The 21,722-nt window shown below is 38.4% G+C and overlaps 3 protein-coding genes across 4 annotated transcripts in view; 2 read left to right on the top strand and 1 right to left on the bottom strand.

Annotated features, from left to right (window-relative positions):
* Positions 1-11,177, bottom strand: part of RGL1 (ral guanine nucleotide dissociation stimulator like 1) — a 286,150-nt gene extending 274,973 nt beyond the window's left edge. For both annotated transcript variants that reach the window (XM_036863740.1, XM_036863756.1), the window contains exon 1: positions 10,793-11,177. The gene's annotated coding sequence lies outside the window, so the exon portion shown is untranslated. The remainder of the gene's footprint in view (positions 1-10,792) is intronic.
* APOBEC4 (apolipoprotein B mRNA editing enzyme catalytic polypeptide like 4) lies at positions 154-1,257 on the top strand. The gene has a single exon (XM_036824093.1). It carries the CDS (start codon positions 154-156, stop codon positions 1,255-1,257), a length of 1,104 nt encoding a protein of 367 aa, XP_036679988.1.
* Positions 11,178-11,422: 245 nt separating the features above from the next.
* Positions 11,423-21,448, top strand: ARPC5 (actin related protein 2/3 complex subunit 5). Its single transcript, XM_036873234.1, has 4 exons — positions 11,423-11,791; positions 14,153-14,225; positions 16,460-16,636; positions 20,074-21,448. The coding sequence occupies exons 1-4, from the start codon at positions 11,649-11,651 to the stop codon at positions 20,134-20,136; spliced, it is 456 nt and encodes a 151-aa protein (XP_036729129.1). The 5' UTR covers positions 11,423-11,648; the 3' UTR covers positions 20,137-21,448.
* Positions 21,449-21,722: the final 274 nt, after the last annotated feature.

The raw sequence follows: 21,722 nt of genomic DNA, 5'->3' as shown, positions 1-21,722 counted from the left end.
TCAAAGATGCTACCATAGTTGCTAGGCTAATTCCTTTAAAGAAAAGTATGGCTCAATAGATTAATGCATTGTCTTTCATTTTCCCTGCATCGGTTTTATATATAATTTCTCTTCCTTGTTTAGGGTTGCGGCTAGAAGACAATAAAACTAGCAATGGAGCCCTTATATGAGGAATACCTAGCCAATCGTGGAACAATAGTAAAACCTTATTACTGGCTGAGATTCTCTCTCGATTGCTCTAATTGTCCTTACCATATTCGGACAGGTGAAGAAGCAAGAGTTCCCTACACAGAATTTTATCAGATTTTTGGATTCCCTTACGGACCAACATATCCTCAAACAAAACACCTCACATTCTATGAACTAAAAACTTCTTCTGGAAGCCTGGTGCAAAAGGGCCACGCTAGCAGTTGCACTGGGAATGATACCCATCCGGAATCAATGTTATTTGAGATGAATGGTTACTTTGACTCCGCCATACACAACAACGACGGCATCAGGCATATCATTCTGTATTCCAGCAACTCCCCTTGCAACGAAGCTAACCACTGCTGCATCAGCAAAATGTACAATTTCCTGGTAATGTATCCAGACGTCACTCTTAGTATTTACTTTTCTCAGCTCTATCATACTGAGGCTGAATTTCCTGCCTCCGCGTGGAACCGCGAAGCTCTCCGGAGCCTGGCCAGTTTATGGCCGCAGGTCACTTTGAGCCCAATAAGTGGTGGGATTTGGCATTCTCTCCTCAACAACTTTGTGAGTGGTATGTCGGGAGTGACTGTTTTCCAGCCCATTTTAACCGGGAGAGCACTGGCAGACAGGCACAATGCATATGAAATCAATGCCATAACAGGGGTGAAACCCTATTTCACCAATATTCTTCCCCAGGCAAAAGAGAATCAGAACATAAAAGCTCAGGCAGCTTTAGAGGGCTACCACTTAAACAATGTCTTTCCCAGACAGTCTTTTCAAGTGACAAGTGGACAACTGCAACCCAATCTGACCCTAGACCCCAGGGTTCCTGTCATTTTCGTACTGGTGCCTTTCAGAAACCTACCACCAATCCATGTAGGACAAAACCCACATAAACCCAGGAATATCGTAAAGCACTTAAATATGCCTCAAATATCATTCCAGGAAACCAATGATCTCAGAAGGCCTCCCATTGGAATGCCAGTGGAGAGAGTAGAAATCACCGAACAGTTTGCTAGTAGCAAAGAGGCAGATGAAAAGAAGAAGAAGAAAGGGAAAAATTAAAATTGGCATTCCTACAACAAGAGACCAAACTACTACCAGAGGACTTGATTAGATAGGCAACAGAAACCTGGGAACTTTCTCTCTTAGGTCTGATCCAAGATGGAGATAAACTGATACACTAAAAGCAAAACCTGAATTATTTATTATCTCAACTATTATAAAGCAACACTGTTTTTAACATAATCCACAATGTTTCCGTAAGCAACTTTATCTCTCTCCTGTATTTTAAAAGTGACAGTATCAAAATGGAGCCATTAGTAACTTGCTAATATTCTGATGTGGATAAGAAAATGTCATTACTCTACACTACCCACATCATCTTTCGACTAAAGAAGCCCATGGACTAAATAGCTTCCTAAATTGGTTTCAGTATAAAAATTTACTGCAAAATTGGAAAACAGCCTGAGTTACTGACATTAAGTGCTGCCTGCAAAGGCAAATCAGTGATTTTCCATTAATTGTTAACCGTGGACAGATTTTAGGCAGCTCATTTTTTTTTTTCTAAAATGGTTCAAAATAGTTTGTGTGGAGAAAAGCTCTTTCGCTAATTGATTAGATATAGCTGCCAAAATTGATTTTTGAAACCAGCCACCTGCTCAGTTTGATCTTTCCCTCTTGAGCAGATAATAGAGGCAGGAGAATACATGAAAGTCTCCAAAACGCCTTCCATCACACACCACATAAAATCCAAGCCACTCTTACTGGCTTTTAAGGTTCCTCCTCTACCTTCCTGTTGCTCTGTCTTACCAGCAAGAGTGTAGGTTCCTGTAGATCAAGCACTGTCTCTCTCTCCTCTTTGTTTTTCCCTTAGGGTCTGGCACAGTAGCCAGGCAAAACGTGGGTAGCAAGACTGTGAATCGACATCTCAATAACTTTACAAGTCGCCACGCCCCAACATTCCTTTTCCGTTCCAGCCAAGCGCCTGCTTAATCATACTGCAATGAACATCTTTTTTTGATAGAATCCATTCCCCCCTTTTCTGATATAGCTTCCCAATGCATAATTTGTTTTACTTCCCTTTTTTTCTGACCCCTTTCTTTTTTACCAGTGCACATCTATACCGTCTCTTAAAATCTTGTTCAAAACACACTTCTGAGAAGTGCTCCTTGACTAACCCTTTGAGCGTGTACATTAAAGCCCCTTGTTTACGTTTAACTGTTTGCTGCACTTCCCTCTTAGAAATATGTAAAAATGCATTACAAGAAAAATGTGCATTCATCTGTCACTTGCTACTAAATATTTTCTTAATATGTGTAAAAATGAATGCTAAGCTAATAAGATAGTTTTGCCATTAGAAGAAAAAACTTAAAGCACATAATACTCCATGCTGAAGGAGCAGGAGGAGGAGGAGGGAGAGGAGGAAGTGGGGGCAGGGGGAGAAAAGAAAAATGTTTAGAATAGAACTTTCTATTGTGATTAAAATAAACACGAATAAAATTTTAAAAGGAATTTCTATTGTTAACCTGAAATTTTTTATAGATTAGAATATAATTATATTGTGGGTATACAGTAATTATTATTTAAAGAGGTACTGTTGAAGTTTATTATTGGATTATGAAACCATGTGTCTACAACTTGGGATGTAGAGTTCTTTCTTTAAAAAGACCCTAAGATGACAAAATCAGGATCTCTGATCATGGTAAAAGTAGACAGATCCAGGTGGGTGACTCAGCTAATAGCGTCAGTAAGTCGGAGGGGCCGGGGGAGACAGCTCTGAAACAACTTGCCTTGTGGGCTCCTCAAAAAAAAAAAAAAAAAGGACATCCAATTAGTTAATATGAGATGTGTCTCCAAAGTGGTCAAAAAGACCACAGTATCAATCAGGATACAAAGGATCCAGTTAGAAACATAGTGTGAAATCTATGATGAATTTGTATTTCAAATGTAAGCCTGGACATCAGCGGTATATGACAAAGGGGGAAATGTTGCCAAAACAATAGGAAAGAAAAGTGTTTTTGACGGTTACATTTTTGTACTGGTTAGATAAGACTGGGGCTAGGAAGAAAAATGTTACTGATAGATCATGAGTCCAGGCCAATAGAGTCAAGCTTTAGACAAGAGACTGTTAAGAGAGCATAAAGATATAGGACCCTAGGCAAGTAGTCTCTATTTCCTCATCTGTAAAACAAGAGATATGAGCTAGCTCATCTTTAAGGTTCCCTTGAGCTCTTTTTGCTCTAAGATGGCACATATCAGAGCAATAGTTGCATAGAGTGGGCTCTTACGGTGCAACGATCAGGTCTTCCTGCTCACCATGCAATGGATTCTTGTTTGTGTCAAGCTGGCCCAGAGATTTAGGGAAGAGTAGAAATTGGAATGCTCCACCTTTCCTCAGCAAACTGGCAATGGTGATAGCAAAGAAGTATAACTGCCACCACACATACGGTAATTCCAATAAGGAAAATACAAGCCGATAAATTAAAGGAGCTAGTGGTGCGCTGATCTAAAAAAGGCAGGGGAGTAGGTCCCAAGAAACTGATGAGAGTCCGGGGGAGGGGAACTTTTCCTTGGTGAATCAAACATGGTGCAGGGTTTGGGTCTCACTGTTGTAGGCTCCACCACTTGCTTAGTCCTTATACAGAAAATGGATTTATAAATCAGGGGCAGACCAGATTAACAAAACTCCCAAGATTTACATGTAAAAGCAGAAAGCTAATTGATTTCCAGTGAGACTTACAACTGGATATGAAACCAGATATTCAAGTTGTCCAGTCTATACAGTCTCTCCATGTAGATAAGCTACATGAAAAGCCAAACTATAATGAGAAGGTTGCTCTGCGGATTAGAGGAGTTCATAATGTGATTCTAATGTTTAGTGCTGTCAGACTCTGTTTACCAGGGACAGACATCTGCCACTTGGAATGAAACGATGAGATATGCACAAGGGCACCTGCCCCCTGGACAGTGTTTAGGTGGGCCAAGGCTGTGAGAAAAAACATAAACCTCTATAACCATTTCCTATCATGACTAGTATTGATTTTCTATAGATGTTAATTTTTCATCAAGCTACAATCTAATCCTGGTAGCCTGGGAGCAAATCTTATCTCTTTAAAATGATATTAGATATCTTTTCTTGATTCATAGTGCATGCAATCCAAAAAGTTTAACTCACACAATGGAATGTTATTTATCTTGTTTCCAAGGGTTTTAAGGAAAGCCAAATGGTAACCTATACTAATTAAAAATAATATTATTACTACTTAACATTTAGTGAGAGCTATATGTCAGGCATTTTTCTAAGTACTTAAATTATTAACTCATTTAATCCTCCCAATAATTCTACGAAGTAGTTATTATTATAGTACCTATTTTACAAATAAGGAAAGCTTAAGTAATTGCTCAAATAGTAAAGGCTGATCTGAGAGTCAAACCTAGGAGGTCTAGCTCCAGAACCCATGTTCTTAATCACAATGCTTTAATGCCTCTCAAGATAATAATAATATGTACTCACTATAAAGGCTGGAAAAATCAATATCTATTTAGTACCAGTCCTGTGGCTTTTCTGTGATCCTGCTCAAACTAGTGTACCAATGGACATCCTCTAGACTCTGGGAGCTAGGTAGGCTGGGTGGGCTGGGGTGGAGAACTTAAGTAGGTTCTAGACCCCAGAGTTTTGGTACTCTCCCCACCCCCATTCCTTGTTACCCAGGACCTCAAAACAAACATAAGTCCTGAGATTGCCTTACCTTGGATGTCCTTGACTCTCAGGGATATAGCAAATCAGAGGCCTTAGGCTTGGGAACATTGCTTTATTACCCTATTTAAATAATTAAGTAGAACTGGTTCCTTAAAAAACAAAAACAAAAAAAATGATCCAGCAATTCCACTTCTGGGTATAAACCCAAAAGAATTGAAAATTGGGTCTCAAAAAAAATATATGTACACACATATTCAAAGCAGCAATATTCACATTAGTCAAAAGGTGGAAGTAACCCAATTGTCCACTGATGGATGAATGGGTAAAGTGTGGCATATTCATACGATGTAATATTATTCAGCCTTAAAAAGGAAGGAAATTCTGACACATGCTACAACGTAGATGAATCTTGAGGACATCAAGCTAAGTGAAATAAGCCAGTCACAAAAAGACAAATACTGTATTATTCCACTTATATAGGGTACCTAGAGTCATCAAATTTATCATCTTAGAAAGTAAAATGGTGGTTGCCAGGGGCTGGGGCGAGGGTGGAATGAAGAATTATTGTTTAATGGATACAGAGTCTCAGTATTGCAAGACAAAAAGAGGTCTGGAGATGGATGGTGGTGACGGTTGTACAACAATGGAATGTACTTAATACTACTTAACTGTATACTTTAAAATGGTTAAGACAGTAAATTGTATGTTATGTGTATTTTGCCACAGTTTTTAAAAAATTAAGTGGAATTACTAATTGACACCTACTGATCTCTCCATACACACACACACACACACACACACACACACACACACAAAGGTCATCTTTTGTGGCGGACTAAATATTAGGTAACAGGCTCTATGTCTAGTCTCAAAATACTGAGATAAGGTGTGGAAGGCGCACAGGAATATCCGAAAACCAAATATATTTTAAAAAAATCATTATAATAAGTTTTTTAAAGTTCACAATTTATAGTTCATTTCAAGCTATTGTGTGGATTTATTTAGACTCTCGGTACTTAGCTATATCCTTATTTTTAGCAAAAGGTAAGTAGTAGAATTGGGAATTAAGAGACTTACTGAAAGTAGACCTAATTCCCATACGAATCTGCCACTTGCTAGTTGAGCATCACTGGCTGAGTTACACAACCTCCCTGAGCCTTTGTTTCCTCATCCGTAATATGGAAACACTAATTCCTAGGCCCTAGATTAAATAAAATAAGTAAAGAGCTTATTTACCAAGTGTCTAAAACACAGTAAACACTCACTAAGTGGTTGTTATTATTCATAAAATGTTAACAGAATAAGGATAGACAGTAGAAAGGGATAGAAAATGTAGGATCTTTCAAATTTTATCAACCCTCTAAGTCTGAGATAGCCACTTTCTATAGGAAGTAAAGATATGTTACTAGAACTTGTGATAATCAGGTTGGGGGGAAGAAGAAAAATATGTTGATTTTAATATTTTGCTTAAATAGTTAATAGTAGCAATGAGAAAAGCAATATGTCTGTGGTCATGGAAGATATTAAAATAATTGTACAAAATATTTTGTGGAACTTCTTGCCAATAAATTGGCAATCTAGATGAAATGCATGATTTACTAAGAAAAATATAAATTCTAAAATTAACTCGGAGAAAAAAAACCAAACAAGTCAATAACCACAGAATATAAAGATGATCAAAGATCTACCTCTAAAAATCTCAGCAAGCCCAGATAATTTTGTAAGCACATTCTACAACTTTCAAAGAAAAAACAGCATGGTAATTTTCTATTATTCAAACTATTCCAGAGCATAGAAAAAATGGTGAAATCTTCTCAATTCATCTTACAAAGCTAGACTAATCCTAATATCAAAACTGGATAAAGATAGCACAAAGAAATGAAACTGTGGACCAGTCTTATACATATAGATTCTGAAATCGTGTAAACAAAATATAAACTAACCAAATCTAAAAAGTAATAAAATAGTCAAATAGAGTTTATTCTAGAAATGTAGGAATGATTTAGTGCAGAAAAAATATAATTCATCACATTCACAAATTAAAAGATCCAAATCTATAAGATTTCAGCATTAGATCCCCCGAAAAACCATTTGATACTTTCAGCAGTCATTCCTAAAAATCATAAAGAAATAGGAAATAAAAACTGGTAAAATACCAAAGACATTGCCATTAAAATAGAAACAAAGAAGAGAAGCCTACTATCCAATTTTTCAACACTGTTTTTGAGCATCTAGCTAATGCAACAAGATAAGAAAAATAAATAAATGTAATATAAATATTGGAAAAGATGTAAATTATCATTACCTCAAATACTACAATGTATATTGTGACAATAAATGTAGCCTTAAAACAACAGTTAGCATTAATGAGAGATCCCAGTAATGGGAAATAATAGAGAATAAGTAAATTTTTAAACCCATAGCTTTCCTTTATATTATCATAAACAGGTAAAAAAAATTTTTAAATAGAAAGACTCCCATTCACAATGATGTTTAAAAAACAAGGTGTATTCTCTGATTGAGCACTAAACTTTTTTCCTGAGATAAGAGTACAGATTAAAAATTTGTTTTAATCTTTGAAGAATAAAGGTCCTATCGTAAAATAGTTCACCCTATCTACTCTACCTCAGTGTGTAATCATAAAGTTATGTAAAGCTAAAATTAATCACAAAGAAAAAACCCAAAGATTTGAAGGTTAGTGTTTCAACACTGAACCAGTTCATTTGGATATTAAGTACAAGCGTTAAACCATAGCATAGTCTATGGATAACATGCTAAAAAACTTTTTATATTGTAATAATTATGTTGCTAGAGAACAGTGGTATTAAATTATCATTACCAGAACTGAAAATTGTTTATTTTATATTTATAATACTTTTGACATGTTTGATTAACAATGAGTTCACTTCCACTTCAAATAATAAAAACAATAGTGCACAGGACTCAATGTTTTGGTTTGTTAATTAGTAAATATTGAAAAATTTGGGGAAAAGAAGCACATAGTAGGTAAAGTACTTGGTTCAAAATATCTGAAAAGAGAGATCTATTACGGGATAGTTTCATTAAAATCCTTTCTAACTAAAAAGATCCTTCACTCTTTGCATCATCACAGAAAATCAGAAAGAGGTACATACTACCATTGCAGCATTAACCTTGAGAAAATTCAGATTCTGCATTACTTTAGTAACCAAACCAGGTTATTTGCACAATAAATAAAATATCTTGAAACCATATGGATCCTTTATTTCAGGGATAAGCACTCATTTGAAAAATTAAAATAGGAAAAATAATACTACTTAAAATGAGTTAAGTGCCATGATCAACATTAAAAATTTTGAATTTGCAAGAAAGTAGAAGAATGTATATTTTCTAATTAAAAGATTATTAAGGACTGTTTTCTTCACACACACACACACACACACACAAAGAAATTTCCCTAAAGGTTTATATAGAGTTAACTATTAGCTAATGAGGGTAGGGAGATAATTAATGTATCCATTAAAAAAAAGCTCTATCTCTAAATATGATTCCAGAATTAACTTGTCAGGTTAATTCATTGGATGGAAAGGTGTTGAGTACCCACTGGGCACTAGGTACTTATCATTGTGAGACATTAAAAAATACTGCATTGGGCTTCCCTGGTGGCGCAGTGGTTGAGAATCTGCCTGCCAATGCAGGGGACATGGGTTCGAGCCCTGGTCTGGGAAGATCCCACATGCCGCGGAGCAACTAGGCCCATGAGCCACAATTACTGAGCCTGTGCTCCGCAACAAAAGAGGCCGCGATAGTGAGAGGCCCGCGCACCGCAATGAAGAGTGGCCCCCACTTGCCGCAACTGGAGAAAGCCCTTGCACAGAAACGAAGACCCAACACAGTCATAAATAAATAAACCCAAAAGTTTAAAAAAAAAAAAAAAAAGAATTACCTCTTTAAAAAAAAAAAAAATACTGCATTGGAAAAGGACATTTTTCACACGATTACATCTCAAATGTAATATGCTTTATGTGGCTAAGAAGTAATTAATTATATTTAACACATTCAACACACAGAGCAAAATTCTGAGCAATCAAGACAATTATACACTTGAACAACTTGATTTTTAAAATTCCACTCACTATTCCCTTAAGTTGATTTCTACTCTGGTGCTCTTTCCCAGTTCTAAAAAAGGAGAATAAAGAAATTTCCTAAATAAGCCCTAATACAAAAGAACAGAAATGTAAGAGAAGGGATGTATTAGCTCTTGAATCCTTGTTTCCATTTGTTCTCAAATGTGCTTCTAATGTTCAATTTTCTCTTCAAAGAAAATCTTTATTTAGAAGAACAAAAAGTACAATCATCTTTAGCATTTAAACAACTATATTGTTTAGCTCTTACTAGAGTTAGCAAAAGATTGAAACTGAGAAAAAATATTAAAACAAATCTTTATTCTAAGTTATATAATGCCATTCACCATAGTAATGATCTGATACTTTGGTATATGACTTTTTAAAATAAATATTACCAACAGGTAGAAAATTTTCCTTTGCTGTCTTAAGACAGCCCTTGGGGGAGTTTTTAGCAGTGTTTGCTCGTAACTTGAGTGTTGACTTAAATAAATGTCACTTAAATGATATTCTTATAGAAGGGTAATTTAATTGGGAAAAGAAAAATGCCATATTGCTTCTTCCTCCCAAGAAAAAAGGATGCATTCCATTCCTGAAGGGTCTCTAGCTATCTACCTATCTATCTATGTATACATATATACATATTGATATAGATACAGATATATATACACATATGTATGTATATATGTCCAACAAAGGTTTGACTTTGAGATCTCTCTTCCTCTTCTTTCTGATTCATTATTCTCAGTGTGACCCTCAAACTGTACTGTCTGTCACATTTATTCATTTATCAATGAGTAACTGAGTACCTGAATGTATTGAGTACCTTCTGCATGCTTAGCTTTATGTCAGATGTAAAGGAAGATACAATATATACGTATAACTGAATCACTTTGCTGTACACCAGAAACTAACACAACATTGTAAATCAACTATACTTCAATTTAAAAAAAAAGAAAAGAAATATAAGACAGTCTCTGCCCTCTAGAATCTATCTCTTCCAGGGGCAAGATAAAACACAATATATCATTAAGTAATTTATAAGACTAGTGCCAAAATCAATGGTACAGATAACATGCAATTTATATTTACGCAGAATTTTAGAGTTTCAAACACTTTCTTGTATTTAATCCTCAGAACAATCTTGTTAAGTACACATTATTAGCCCCACTTTTGCAATGAGAAACCTGACGTTCAGAATTTTAAGTGGTGTACCTCAGTCAATAGATTATGAGTGGAAGGAAGAGTCAAGACACGAGCCAGGGTTTTCTGATTCTAAGCCCAGTTCTCTTTTCAATTACAGCACAAGAAACCAAGGACTGAGGTACTTAGGGCAGCAGCCGGCCTTCTGCTAGAGGTGAAATTAAACTAAACCTGACAAACGTCCAAATTAATTTTATTCTGCAGATATTTGTATTTCAGTGTTACACACACAATCCAACTACCATTTCCTCAGTTTTAATGCTTTTTACCTGCTCAATAAGAGCTTTGCTCTCATAAATGGAGATGTCAAATACAATAAAAAGCTGGCCTAGCGGGATCGTATAAATCTTAAACCATAAAGATAAATCTTAAAGGTCTGGTTTCAACTAATCCTTACACATTTTGTTTCCCCTCAGCGCCAGAGAGTGAAACTCGCCCCTACCCTTTTCTAGCATTCCTGCTCCAAACAACCACTTATTTTAAGATGTCAATGACTGACCCTACCCCAAATTCCACAGGTTCACCCCAGTCTTGCCACCGGACCCCAGCCCCTACCCAGCCACCTCCCCCTCCTTCCCAATGGTTACGATACCTAATTCGAGTTCTGCAGGTGCAGTCGCTATGCCGTTACACAGCACTGACATAAGATATGACCTTTCGACTCCGTCCTTGGGGACCTCCCGCTGGCCGCGCAGCGTAGGTCCAACCCCGAGAAGGGGCTCCCGGCTCGGGAACGAAGCCACGGGCAGCACACAGTCCGAAGCGATGCCTCTGACAACTAGAACGATCCTGGGCGGCTGGGCGTGCATCACTCCGCCTCATACTCCTGCCAACTGCAGGGGACTTGGTCCGGCAACCAGTCCATCCCACCTCACAGGCAAGTCCGTGCCAGCCGGACCTTACGCAGGACCCCGATGACAGGTCCTGGACGGCGGCGGCTGCAGCAAAGCCAAGGCCACCCGCCACCAGTGCCCATCGCAGCCAACCTAAGACCCCCTAGACTGGACCGCAGAGAAGCGTTTCTATGGAAACCCCCTAGGGATCACGTGACGCACTAGGAGGACCAATCGCCTCTTACCTCTGCCCGCGGCACCACTTTCTGCCCTCCCTCCTGCCCCGCCCCCGCCCGCCCCCGCCTCCTTCGCCCCGCCCCGCCCCTTTCTTGCAGAGAGTCCGCACCTGCGCACTGCGTCCAACGCGCTCCCTCCCTGGTGCGCTCCCCTCGGAGGAGAGCGGAGGCGGCGTAGGAGGCTCAAGAAGAGCGTGAGCCTGAGGAGGAAGGAGTTCGGCCAGCGCGCAGGCCCAGAACCACCCGAGCCGCGGCTGCCGGCGACGCCTCTGAGCGGAAGAGGGAAGTGAAGGCGCCAGTCTGCGGGTTCCAGCTGGGCTGGGCTTGCTAAGGTAGAGGCAGCACCGAGAGGAGGCCTTGGACACCGATCCGGATCGGGATGTCGAAGAACACGGTGTCGTCGGCCCGGTTCCGGAAGGTGGACGTGGATGAGTATGACGAGAACAAGTTCGTGGACGAGGAAGACGGGGGCGACGGGCAGGCCGGGCCCGACGAGGGCGAGGTGGACTCCTGCCTGCGGCAATATCCTTCTGTTCGCCGGCCTCCCCACCCCACCCGACCCAGCCCCTCTTCCGGGCCCCCGCTGCGGGCAGGGCATGAGGGCGGCGGGCCCCGGCCGGGGACCGGGTTCGGAGCTGCCCCCAGCACCCCCGTCTCTTTGGGTCCCCGGTTCTGAGAGGGCAGGGGGCTCTCCCATTTCTACCGAGTCGCCCCGAGACCCCAGGGTCCCGCCCTCGGAAAGTTGCCCTTCCCGGCGCGCCGTCCACGCCCCCGATTCCTCAGGTTGCTCCCGGAGTTCTCGGCTCCCGGGAACCCGCGGTGCCGGCCGCGCCCTCGCGGCGCTGGTGCTGGTCAGTCGGGCTGTTGCGGGGCGCTGAAGTTGTCCTCCCAGAACCGTATTTACCGGAGTCTCATTAGCACCCATGTCTGATTGGGAGGAACGGGCATCTTTCTTCAGTGATGTTCTTTTAATTGTGATGGTAGTTTTGTTTTGGCCCCGTTAGGATAGTTTACTTCATGCCGGGAGAGATGGGGTGGTTTGCAGAATTGAGGCCCCTCTGTCCGTGGCCTTTTTTTTTTTTTTTTTTCCATAAGAGAAGGGGATTTGGCAAAATATAGATTGCACAGAATTTGTTAACCGGGGGAAAGGGAGTGAGTACAAAACCACCAAAACTGCCCAGAAGGAAGCTGGGAGCCTTTCACCTGCTAAGCAAAGGACAATAGAAAGAAAACAAGGAATGCATGTAGAGAATCCCTGGAAATATTTAAAATAAACCCCAGTGAGTAAAATAGAAGGCGAATCATTTGTACAAAACAGAATCATTTTGTAATGCTGGACTCGTTTCCATTTAGTTAAAATGTGGCTGTCAGTTCCTGGTGGTTGTTTTTGCATATTTAAATATTCATTACTTTGAGGACGCATTTGCATCAGATCTCTTTTAGTAAAATGTAAATGTTGCAATAACCAAAGCTGTAGTTTTAGAGATTCTCAATTACGGAATTCACTCATTTCTAATTATTCTTGGGTGTATTCATAAGGTTAGGAAGCCTTGTTAGACTCTTTCCTCATCAGTGTCCTATTAAATTAAATGGGGAAATGTATGAGTGAAAATATTTGGTAGCAGCCATAGCTGGTCTTAGAGGTACCTAAAATACAGCATTAGACATTTATCAACATACAGATGTTTCTTTGATTTCCATGACTTTCCCAATCAGCTGTTGCTGTTTTGCATTATTTAAATACTTAAGTGTTTGAGGTCTTATAAATGAGCCAATCTGCAAAAGGCATGCTTCTCTAGAAGTCCATTAAGCCTTGAAAATAACAGCCTACCACCAACCATAGTGTTTTTTGGTCAGACCTTTTTCTTCAGAACATAAGTGGTGAAGATTATTCTGTGTAAAAACATTCTTGGTGGTGCATAAATGATGTTTTGTGAGACTAACTTATTTTAGGTGACATGGGATGACTCTTAAATGCTACTGCTGTATCCATATAGTGAATCTGCTTTTTAATCAATTCATCTTAAAATATAAAGATATTGTCTCTTCTACTCTTGTTACAAGAAGAGACAAGCCCTGTTCAGGCACTACAGATGGAGGAACAAGTGAACTCTGTGTGGTTTTCCTTTTAGGGGAATGCCTGTACGTTCTGACAGTCTAATTGGCCTTCTGTTTCTCATACTTGCTAACTCACTGGTGCTTTCAAAGTGAGACTGAATTTAATAGGTGTGGCCTAAGACAGTTTGAATGACCTTTATGAAATAGAGAAAATATCCAAAACAGAAAAATTAAGCTGCCACCTAAGGGTCATTGAATTATTATATCTTCTATAATGCCTCTTTTCATCAATATTGAGAGATTGCTAATGTATATCATTCAGATTGCTAGAGTAATCTGCTAGCACTTTCTACCAGCATTTCAGTTAATATAGAATATAATTCTAGTTAAAGTTTGGTCTTTATTTTTCCAGTTAGAATCACATAAAAAGATGTATTTTGGTTGAGGATAGGCTATTTCATTTTGGTGCCTAATAATTCTGATATATATTTTAGAATTTTAAAAAATATCACTCTGGATAATGTTTGCATACGTGTCTTACTGGAAAATGAAAGGTTATCAAGGTGTTCAATTACTAATTAGAACCAAGCATGAAACAGTTTTTGCTTTATTTTTTTAAAATTTAGTGTTCTCTTTTGTTTTCAGTATTTTACCTATGATGGACATCCTTGAAACCAACATGTTGCATTTTCCAGTATTGAACATAGCAGTCATACTAATTTTTCTTTCTATGCATAACGTCAACTCTTAAGAACCAGTGGTTCCTGGGAGTTACAGCGGTTTCCTGAAGGCTGCCCTTTTTGCTATCCCCTTAACCTCCATCACAGGAAACATGACAGCTGCCCTACAGGCTGCTCTGAAAAACCCCCCTATCAACACCAAGAGCCAGGCAGTGAAGGTGAGTCACAGACAACACGCGATCTCTGCTGATATCTTAGCATTCTTACCAAAATCCTCTGAAGTGTCACACAATCAACAAATATTTTAACTATTTACTATCTTTGACATAGAAGAGCTTACAATGTAGTTTGATAGGTAGAAAATTTATATATGAAAAAATAGCACTCTAACATTGAGTTGTGATAATCCTGCATGGTAGACACACTAAGTTCAAACATTGGAGAGATCTGTGTGTTTTTAGGGGAGGCCACTCAGGTTGAATTTGAGCAAAGGCTTGAAGAATAAAACTTTCACAAAATAAACAGTTTCTACTTGCTTTTTAAAGATTTTTTTTAAATTCTACCATTTTCATAGAATTAAATTCTAATATTTAATTCTGTTAAATATTATAGAAAACTCAGAAATGTGGGGGAATTAAAAAGTAATCATCCATAATCCCACCGCTGACCCATAGATAATGATTATTTTTTGGTTTTGCTATATGCTTATAGAGTTTTTCTATGAGTGTTTTTTTTTTAATGAAAATGGAATTTTATAACCTACTTTTTCAACTGTATAGCAGCATACATGAACGTCTTTACTTGGCAATAAGTTTGTTTCTGCAATATCTTTTTTAATGGCTGCATATAGATAGTGCTGCAGTTCAGTTATATATAATCTTTTGTCGTATATTTAGATAATTGACCTTTTTTTCTGTCATAAACAGTACTGAAATGAACAATTTTTGGTAAATTCTTAATTGTTTCCTTTGAATAAATTTCTAGAAGTGAATGGCTGGATTTTAGACTGCACATTTTTTTAAGGCTTTGGTGCATATGGTATTGCCGAATTGCCCTTCAGAAAAGTTGTATAATTATATTCCCTGTAGTAGTCTTTCAGTAATTCTTAAGAACCCATTTACTTATTTATTGTTTAAAATGAAGCCCAGAGCATTGACCCCACTGTCCATAGCTATTCATACATGCTAGGAGCCCCAAGAATCTCCTTAGTTGAATACTAGTAAGTAATAACTAAGGTAAATGCATAATAATTATCGAGACCACATAATCATTTATGAGGGGAAATACTTCTTTGGTTTTTAAAAGTGAGTAATGTCATTGAAATTTCAGTTTTACCACCTTCTGCTTTTGCTTTTATGTGGGTGGTTTTTTATCATAGCTTTGGATGGGAGGTTATAGCTCTGGGTGCAAGGATATTTTTCTAAATAGGGTAATTGCATAGTCTTTAAACTGAAGATAACAACAGGTGGTAGAAACATACTGTAAAATCTGACCAGTTGGAATGCTGAAGGTATCACTTTGTGTTGAATAGAAAGAGAAACGTTGAAAGGGGAAATGAAGTGTTCCCTGTGCTTGGCTTGAAGGGTAAAACAATAACTTTGCTGTTGGAGCAGCCTTTTATCAAAGAAAAAAGATCATTATGAATGAAGATCACTATATCATATCTATAGTCAAGTGACTATAGATATGAAACAAAATAAGTTTTAAAAACTTAAATTTTTGTTTATTAATAACTTATTTCTGAAGGATGGTTGATGGTAGAACTGCAATTTAGTTTCCTCTTTTTTTTTTTTTTTTTTTTAAGATCAAGAAGTGAAATGTATTGATATAATAAATTGATAACTTATCACATCTGTCTGTAAGCAAATCCTTTCGGCTCTACCCTCAAATATATCAAGAACCTGTCCACTTCTGACCACCTCCGCTGCTACCATGCTAGCCAAAACCGGCCTGTCTTATTGCAGTAACTTCCAAACTGGTCTCCCTGCTTCTGCATCTGCCTTGTCTCCTGCTCTCCCCGCCCTCCTCCAACCCCACCGCCCCCGGCTTATTCTCAACATGGCAGCCAACTGGTCCTGTTAAAGTGTAAGTCAGATTATATCCCTGTTCTTCTCAGAACCTCCCAGCATCTTCTCACCTCTCTGACAAGAAGCCGAAGCCCTCACCAGGGCCTGCAGGGCTTACGCGCTCTGTCTTCCCACTACCTATCTGACTTCCTGTCTTCCACTCTGCTCCAGCCACGTTGGGTCTTCTTGCTATTCCTTGAACACACTGAACACACACTAACAGCAGTTATCCTTTTCTGTGTCCGAAATACTTTCCTCAAGTATGCCACAAGTTTCCTCTTTCCTTCAGGTCTTTACTCAACTGTCACATTCTCAGGGTGGCCTTTCTAAAACTGTAACCCCACACACAAAAATGAGTCTAAATGATGTTACTTATTTACCCCCAGGATCGAGCAGGCAGCATTGTCTTGAAGGTGCTCATCTCTTTTAAAGCTAATGATATTGAAAAGGCAGTTCAATCCCTGGACAAGAATGGTGTGGATCTCCTAATGAAGTATATTTATAAAGGCTTTGAGAGCCCCTCTGACAATAGCAGTGCTATGTTATTGCAGTGGCATGAAAAGGTAAGTTATGAATTATACACTTATATGACTGATTCCTTTGTAATGCAGAATAACAATGACAACCTCTCACCTAAATAACTATTTTGACTTTTTGGTTATACATCTTTGCTATTACAAATAAATGCATGAAAATGAAAGTTCAGATTTATGCTTACTAGCCTTGGTCTTAAGAGATGCTGACATGCAACACTTCAGTTTATTCAGTAATGATTATTGTTTATTAAACACAATCTTGAACTTCAAACTAAATCAAAACTTTGAGAAGAAAATAAGTAATAAAATCACGAATTCTTTAACAATGGCCAAAAGGTGGAAACAACCCAAGTGCCCATCAACAGATGAACAGATAAACAAAATGTGACACATACATACAATGGAATATTATTTGACCGAAAAAAAGGAAGTTCTGATACATGTTACAGCACGAATGAACCATGAAAACATTATGCAAAGTGAAATACGCCAGACACAAAAGGACAAATGTTGTGTGATTCCACTTATATGAAACATCTAGAATAGACAAATTCATAGAGACCAGAAGTAGATTAGAGATTACCAGGGGCTGGGGAGAAGGGAGAACAGAGAGTTATTGCTTAATGGGTACAGAGTTTCTATTTGGAGAGCTGAGAAAGTATTGTAAATAGATAGCAGTGATGGCTGTACAATATTGTGAATGTAATTAATGCCACTGAATTTTACATTTAAAGATGGCTAATGTGGCAAATTTTATGTTATATTTTACCACAGTTTAAAAAAATGGAATCGGAGGTGGGATCAAGAACTCTTACATTTTTTTTTTCTCTTTTCATGCATTTTGTTTTGCAATGTAAGCAGATGCTGGTATACTATCCGCCCCCCGCCCCCCCCCCAAAAAAAATGGCTAAGGGGAATTTTTAGCTTCAGGTAAACAGTTGGTAAGGTAATCTTTAATACCCAACTCTTATATTATATTGGTATAGATATAAGCAGTGTAACATTCAAATAGAACCAACCACAGGTAAGGTGTATATTCGCTAACATCTTACAGTTACCAAAACTCAGTTTTTCAGAAGCTATTATCTGAGTATCTGAGTAAAAACACACATGTAAGGTATGAGTAGGTAGCAAAACTTCCTGTTTTACCTGGATCAAGTCACTTTATTTCTCATACACTGTCAAATATAAAGAGCTAACATTTATGGATAGGATTATCATGCCTCCCAGTTTTCCCAAGACAGCCCCAGTTTATGCCTGTTGTCCCAACATAATTATGAATAGTTCCCTTTTTCTCTACAGTGTATCAATTTGGAGAATAATTGATGTAGTCATCCTATTCACGGAATACTTTTTATTCACTAGCTGCTGTACTTTTAGTTTATGTTTCACGTGATCCTTATAACAGCCCTATGAGATATATAAATATCTTTATCATCCTCAATTTACAGATGAAGAGCCAGCATTAAAACCTATCAGCCTAGTTTCAGTATAGTTTCAGGATCATAGCAAACATTGACTGAGCAGTTACTGTATTCCAGGCACTTTATAAATATTAACTCATTTAATCCTCATAAAGATGCCAGGACGGAATGCTTGCTATTCCCCTTTTGTAGACTGGAAAACTGAGGCATGTGTTAAGTCTTCATTTCTTCCTAACAGTCACCAGTTTTTGTCCGTCTTACCTCCTACACACTTCTCAGATCATCCACTCAACCATCTCTAACATTTTGTTGCTATAGTTTCCTAAACTGGTCTCTTGGCTACCAGTTTTGCCTCCCTCAAATCTGTTCTCCACCCAGTTGCCAGAATGCTGTCTCTAACTTCCAGATCTACCCTTGTGAGTCACCTGCAGAATCAAGTCCAGGTTCCCAGGTCGAGCCTCATCTTCCATGTTGTTCTTCCCCTTATGCTCCAGCAGTAAACATAATAATGTGTTTTCCCTGAACACACCATAATGTTTCACACCTCTATACCTTTGCTCATGATTTTCTCTCTGCCCCAGTGCCTCTTTACCCTTTATGTCAGTCTGTCACCTACTTATCCATTTAATGTATCGTTTTCTCCAGGAAGCCTTCCCTCACCATTTCACATTCCTCTATGCCCTCAGGTTGGGTATATGCCCCTCCTTGTGCTTTTATAGCACCCAAAGCATAGCTCTGTCATTTCATATATTATATTATATTTAAATGATCTGTTTATATGTCTGTCTCTTCTCAGTAGACTCGAATGCTGTATGTGTTCACTTTTGTACCCCCAGCATCTAGCACAGTACCCAGTACACAAAGGTATTCAGTAAGTGTTTCCAACCACAAGTAAACCAGCACTTCAAATTCCTAATTCTTAGTCATGACTTCCAATTTTCCAAGGCAAAGTCAAAGTTCCTAAGTTCTTAGCTATTAAATAGTATTTTCTTAGCTCGCAAAAAGAAAAATCTGACAAACTGACTAGTCTAAACGGAACTTAAAATGGTTGATCCCAGTTTGAATTTCTTTCTGACACTGCTGAGAGCAGAACGAATGTCCTAAATTTATATTTGAGCACCTGTTTGCAGCAAAAACATCATGCTGCAGATCTTTAAGAACATATTATTATTTGAAAACAACACACTAGAATGTAAACTAGGATCTCACTAGACTGTAAGCACCTGAGGGCAGGGACTCTGAAGGTTTGTTTTTTTTTTTTTAATTACTGTATCCCCAATGCTAAGAACAGTGCCTGGCCCATAATAGGTGCTCAAGAAATACTTGTGAAAATTAGTGAATCCAAAATCAATTGCTGCACACATTCCCTTTAAGAAAAATGTTTTTGGAAGCAACCTAACTGTCCATTGACAGAGGAATGGATAAAGATGATGTGGCACATCTATACAATGGAATATTACTCGGCCATAAAAAGAAACGAAATTGAGTTATTTGTAGCGAGGTGGATGGATCTAGAGACTGTCATACAGAGTGAAGTAAGTCAGAAAAACAAATACCGTATGCTAACACATATATATGGAATCTAAAAAAAAAAAAAAAGAATGGTCAGAAGAACCTAGGGGCAAGACGGAAATAAAGATGCAGACCTACTAGAGAAGGGACTTGAGGATACTGGGAGGGGGAAGGGTAAGCTGGGACAAAGCGAGAGAGTGGCATGGACATATATACACTACCAAACATAAAATAGCTAGTGGGAAGCAGCCGCATAGCACAGGGAGATCAGCTCGGTGCTTGGTGACCACCTAGAGGGGTGGGATAGGGAGGGTGGGAGGGAGACGCAAGAGGGAGGGGACATGGGGATGTATGTATACATATAGCTGACTCACTTTGTTATACAGCAGAAACTAACACACCATTGTAAAGCAATTATACTCCAATAAAGATGTTTAAAAAATAAAAGAAAAAAGAACAATGTTTTGCTTGGTGTGAGAATTGAGCCTTTATGATTCTGCCAACATTGACACTTTGGTTTGTGTTTAGGCACTTGCTGCTGGAGGAGTGGGGTCCATTGTTCGAGTCTTGACTGCAAGGAAAACCGTGTAGTTCGGCGGGAACTGGATATCTCCCATGGGGTGGGAGTTGCTGGTACAAAGACCAAAACAACCAAATGCCACCGCTGCCCTTTGGGTAGCATCTGTTTCTCTCAGCTTTGCCTTGTTTCCTTTTCATATCTATAAAGAAGAAAATTACATATCAGTTTTCCTTTAATGAAATTGGGATAAAATAGAAGAAATGTTTCAACAGGAATATCTCATTTTCTCAAAATGATTTCAGTGATGTGTATACCAGTCTGTACATAGCATAATTTACATTCAAGTTTAATTGTGCAATTGTTAACCCCTGTTGGCTGGTGTGGGGAGTTTTTTTGTTGTTTGGTTTTTTGGTTTTGTTTTTGACTAATAGTGAGAAATTTAATCAGAATTTGAGGCCGATTTCCTAACTCATTGCTAGCCAGGAAATGATCTTTACAAAAAATTTTTGAGAGACTGGCAGCTATTAACTTTGCAAAACTGGACTGTACTTCCCTTATTTAAACGAAATGTGTTCCTGGAACAAGTGGCGGCTGAACACCACAACCGAGTTCCAACTCTATTTCTGTTCACCTCCGGATTATGTGAGTTTAAGTACGCTTCTCCCTCTCAGCATCCAGTAATCGTGGCCTCTTGATTTCTTTGTGGTCACCCAGGGTACAGAGCAAGGAATCTTGCTCTACACAAATGTATCTGTAAAATGCCAGACCCTGTTTGGCATGAGCATAAAACTTTTTTTTCTAATGATATGGCCCTATATGGGGAAACTACTCCAAATCAGGAAGGATGTGGAAACTATGATGTAGTTGAAACTCTGGGCAGCCTCTGAATGAAATGCTATTTTCTTTAGAATTATAGTAGCTGCCTTCGACATTATGAGGTATATAACTAGTATTTAATATGTCCTATAAATGTCTTCAGTGTTTTTCAAGGTAATTATTGGGATCTCAAAAGATTTGGTTAGGATCCAAACACATACACATTCTGTATTTTAGCTCAGTGTTTTTTTAAAAAAAGAAAATGCCACACATCAAAAAGTGTTCACTTTGTTGGACAAACCAAATCGGTTCTCAAAAAATGACCGGTGCTTATGAAAAAGTAATTATTCAGTAGCTCTAAAACAAATCACCTGAATGCTTATGACCATGAGGGAAATCAGACTGTATCTAGTATTTACATTAGACACCAGTGTCATAATCACTGACTTGTGTGAAAACTGGTGCAGAAATTCTGTAAACTCTTTGCTGTTTTTGATACCTGCTTTTTGTTCTGTTTTGTAAAAATGATAAACTTCAGAAAATAAAATGTCAGTGTTGAATAATTTATTTTTCTCTTACTTTAATACTTATGAATGCATAGTTAATGAAGAGGAAAGAGTTCCTGTTTTACCACCAGGTTATTATACTCTTTGACAAGAACTAATTTTGTGTAGAAGGTTTATAAAACTACTTTATTCAAATGTAAGGTAGTAGAGAAGAGGAGAGAGTCATTAATAAATATTAATAATGAAGCCTCTGCAGTGATTCCGTAGCCCTCTGGATGTCCGCTGAACGCCTGTAGTGTCACTGCCCAGAGACCTAGACGAGATTGTGCAGATTA

The sequence above is a fragment of the Balaenoptera musculus genome, chromosome 1, assembly GCF_009873245.2.
Source record: "Balaenoptera musculus isolate JJ_BM4_2016_0621 chromosome 1, mBalMus1.pri.v3, whole genome shotgun sequence".
Lineage (NCBI taxonomy): Eukaryota > Metazoa > Chordata > Mammalia > Artiodactyla > Balaenopteridae > Balaenoptera > Balaenoptera musculus.
The sequence above is the reverse complement of the archived record's forward strand: the minus strand, read 5'-3'. Positions and strand labels throughout refer to the sequence as shown.

Coding starts and splice junctions, on each gene's coding strand:
- ARPC5 (XM_036873234.1), top strand. CDS start 11,649: ATGTCGAAGAACACGGTGTCGTCGGCCCGGTTCCGGAAGGTGGACGTG. Junction 11,792..14,152: donor GTGGACTCCTGCCTGCGGCA/ATATCCTTCTGT, acceptor AACCTCCATCAC/AGGAAACATGACAGCTGCCC. Junction 16,637..20,073: donor TATTGCAGTGGCATGAAAAG/GTAAGTTATGAA, acceptor GTTTGTGTTTAG/GCACTTGCTGCTGGAGGAGT.
- APOBEC4 (XM_036824093.1), top strand. CDS start 154: ATGGAGCCCTTATATGAGGAATACCTAGCCAATCGTGGAACAATAGTA.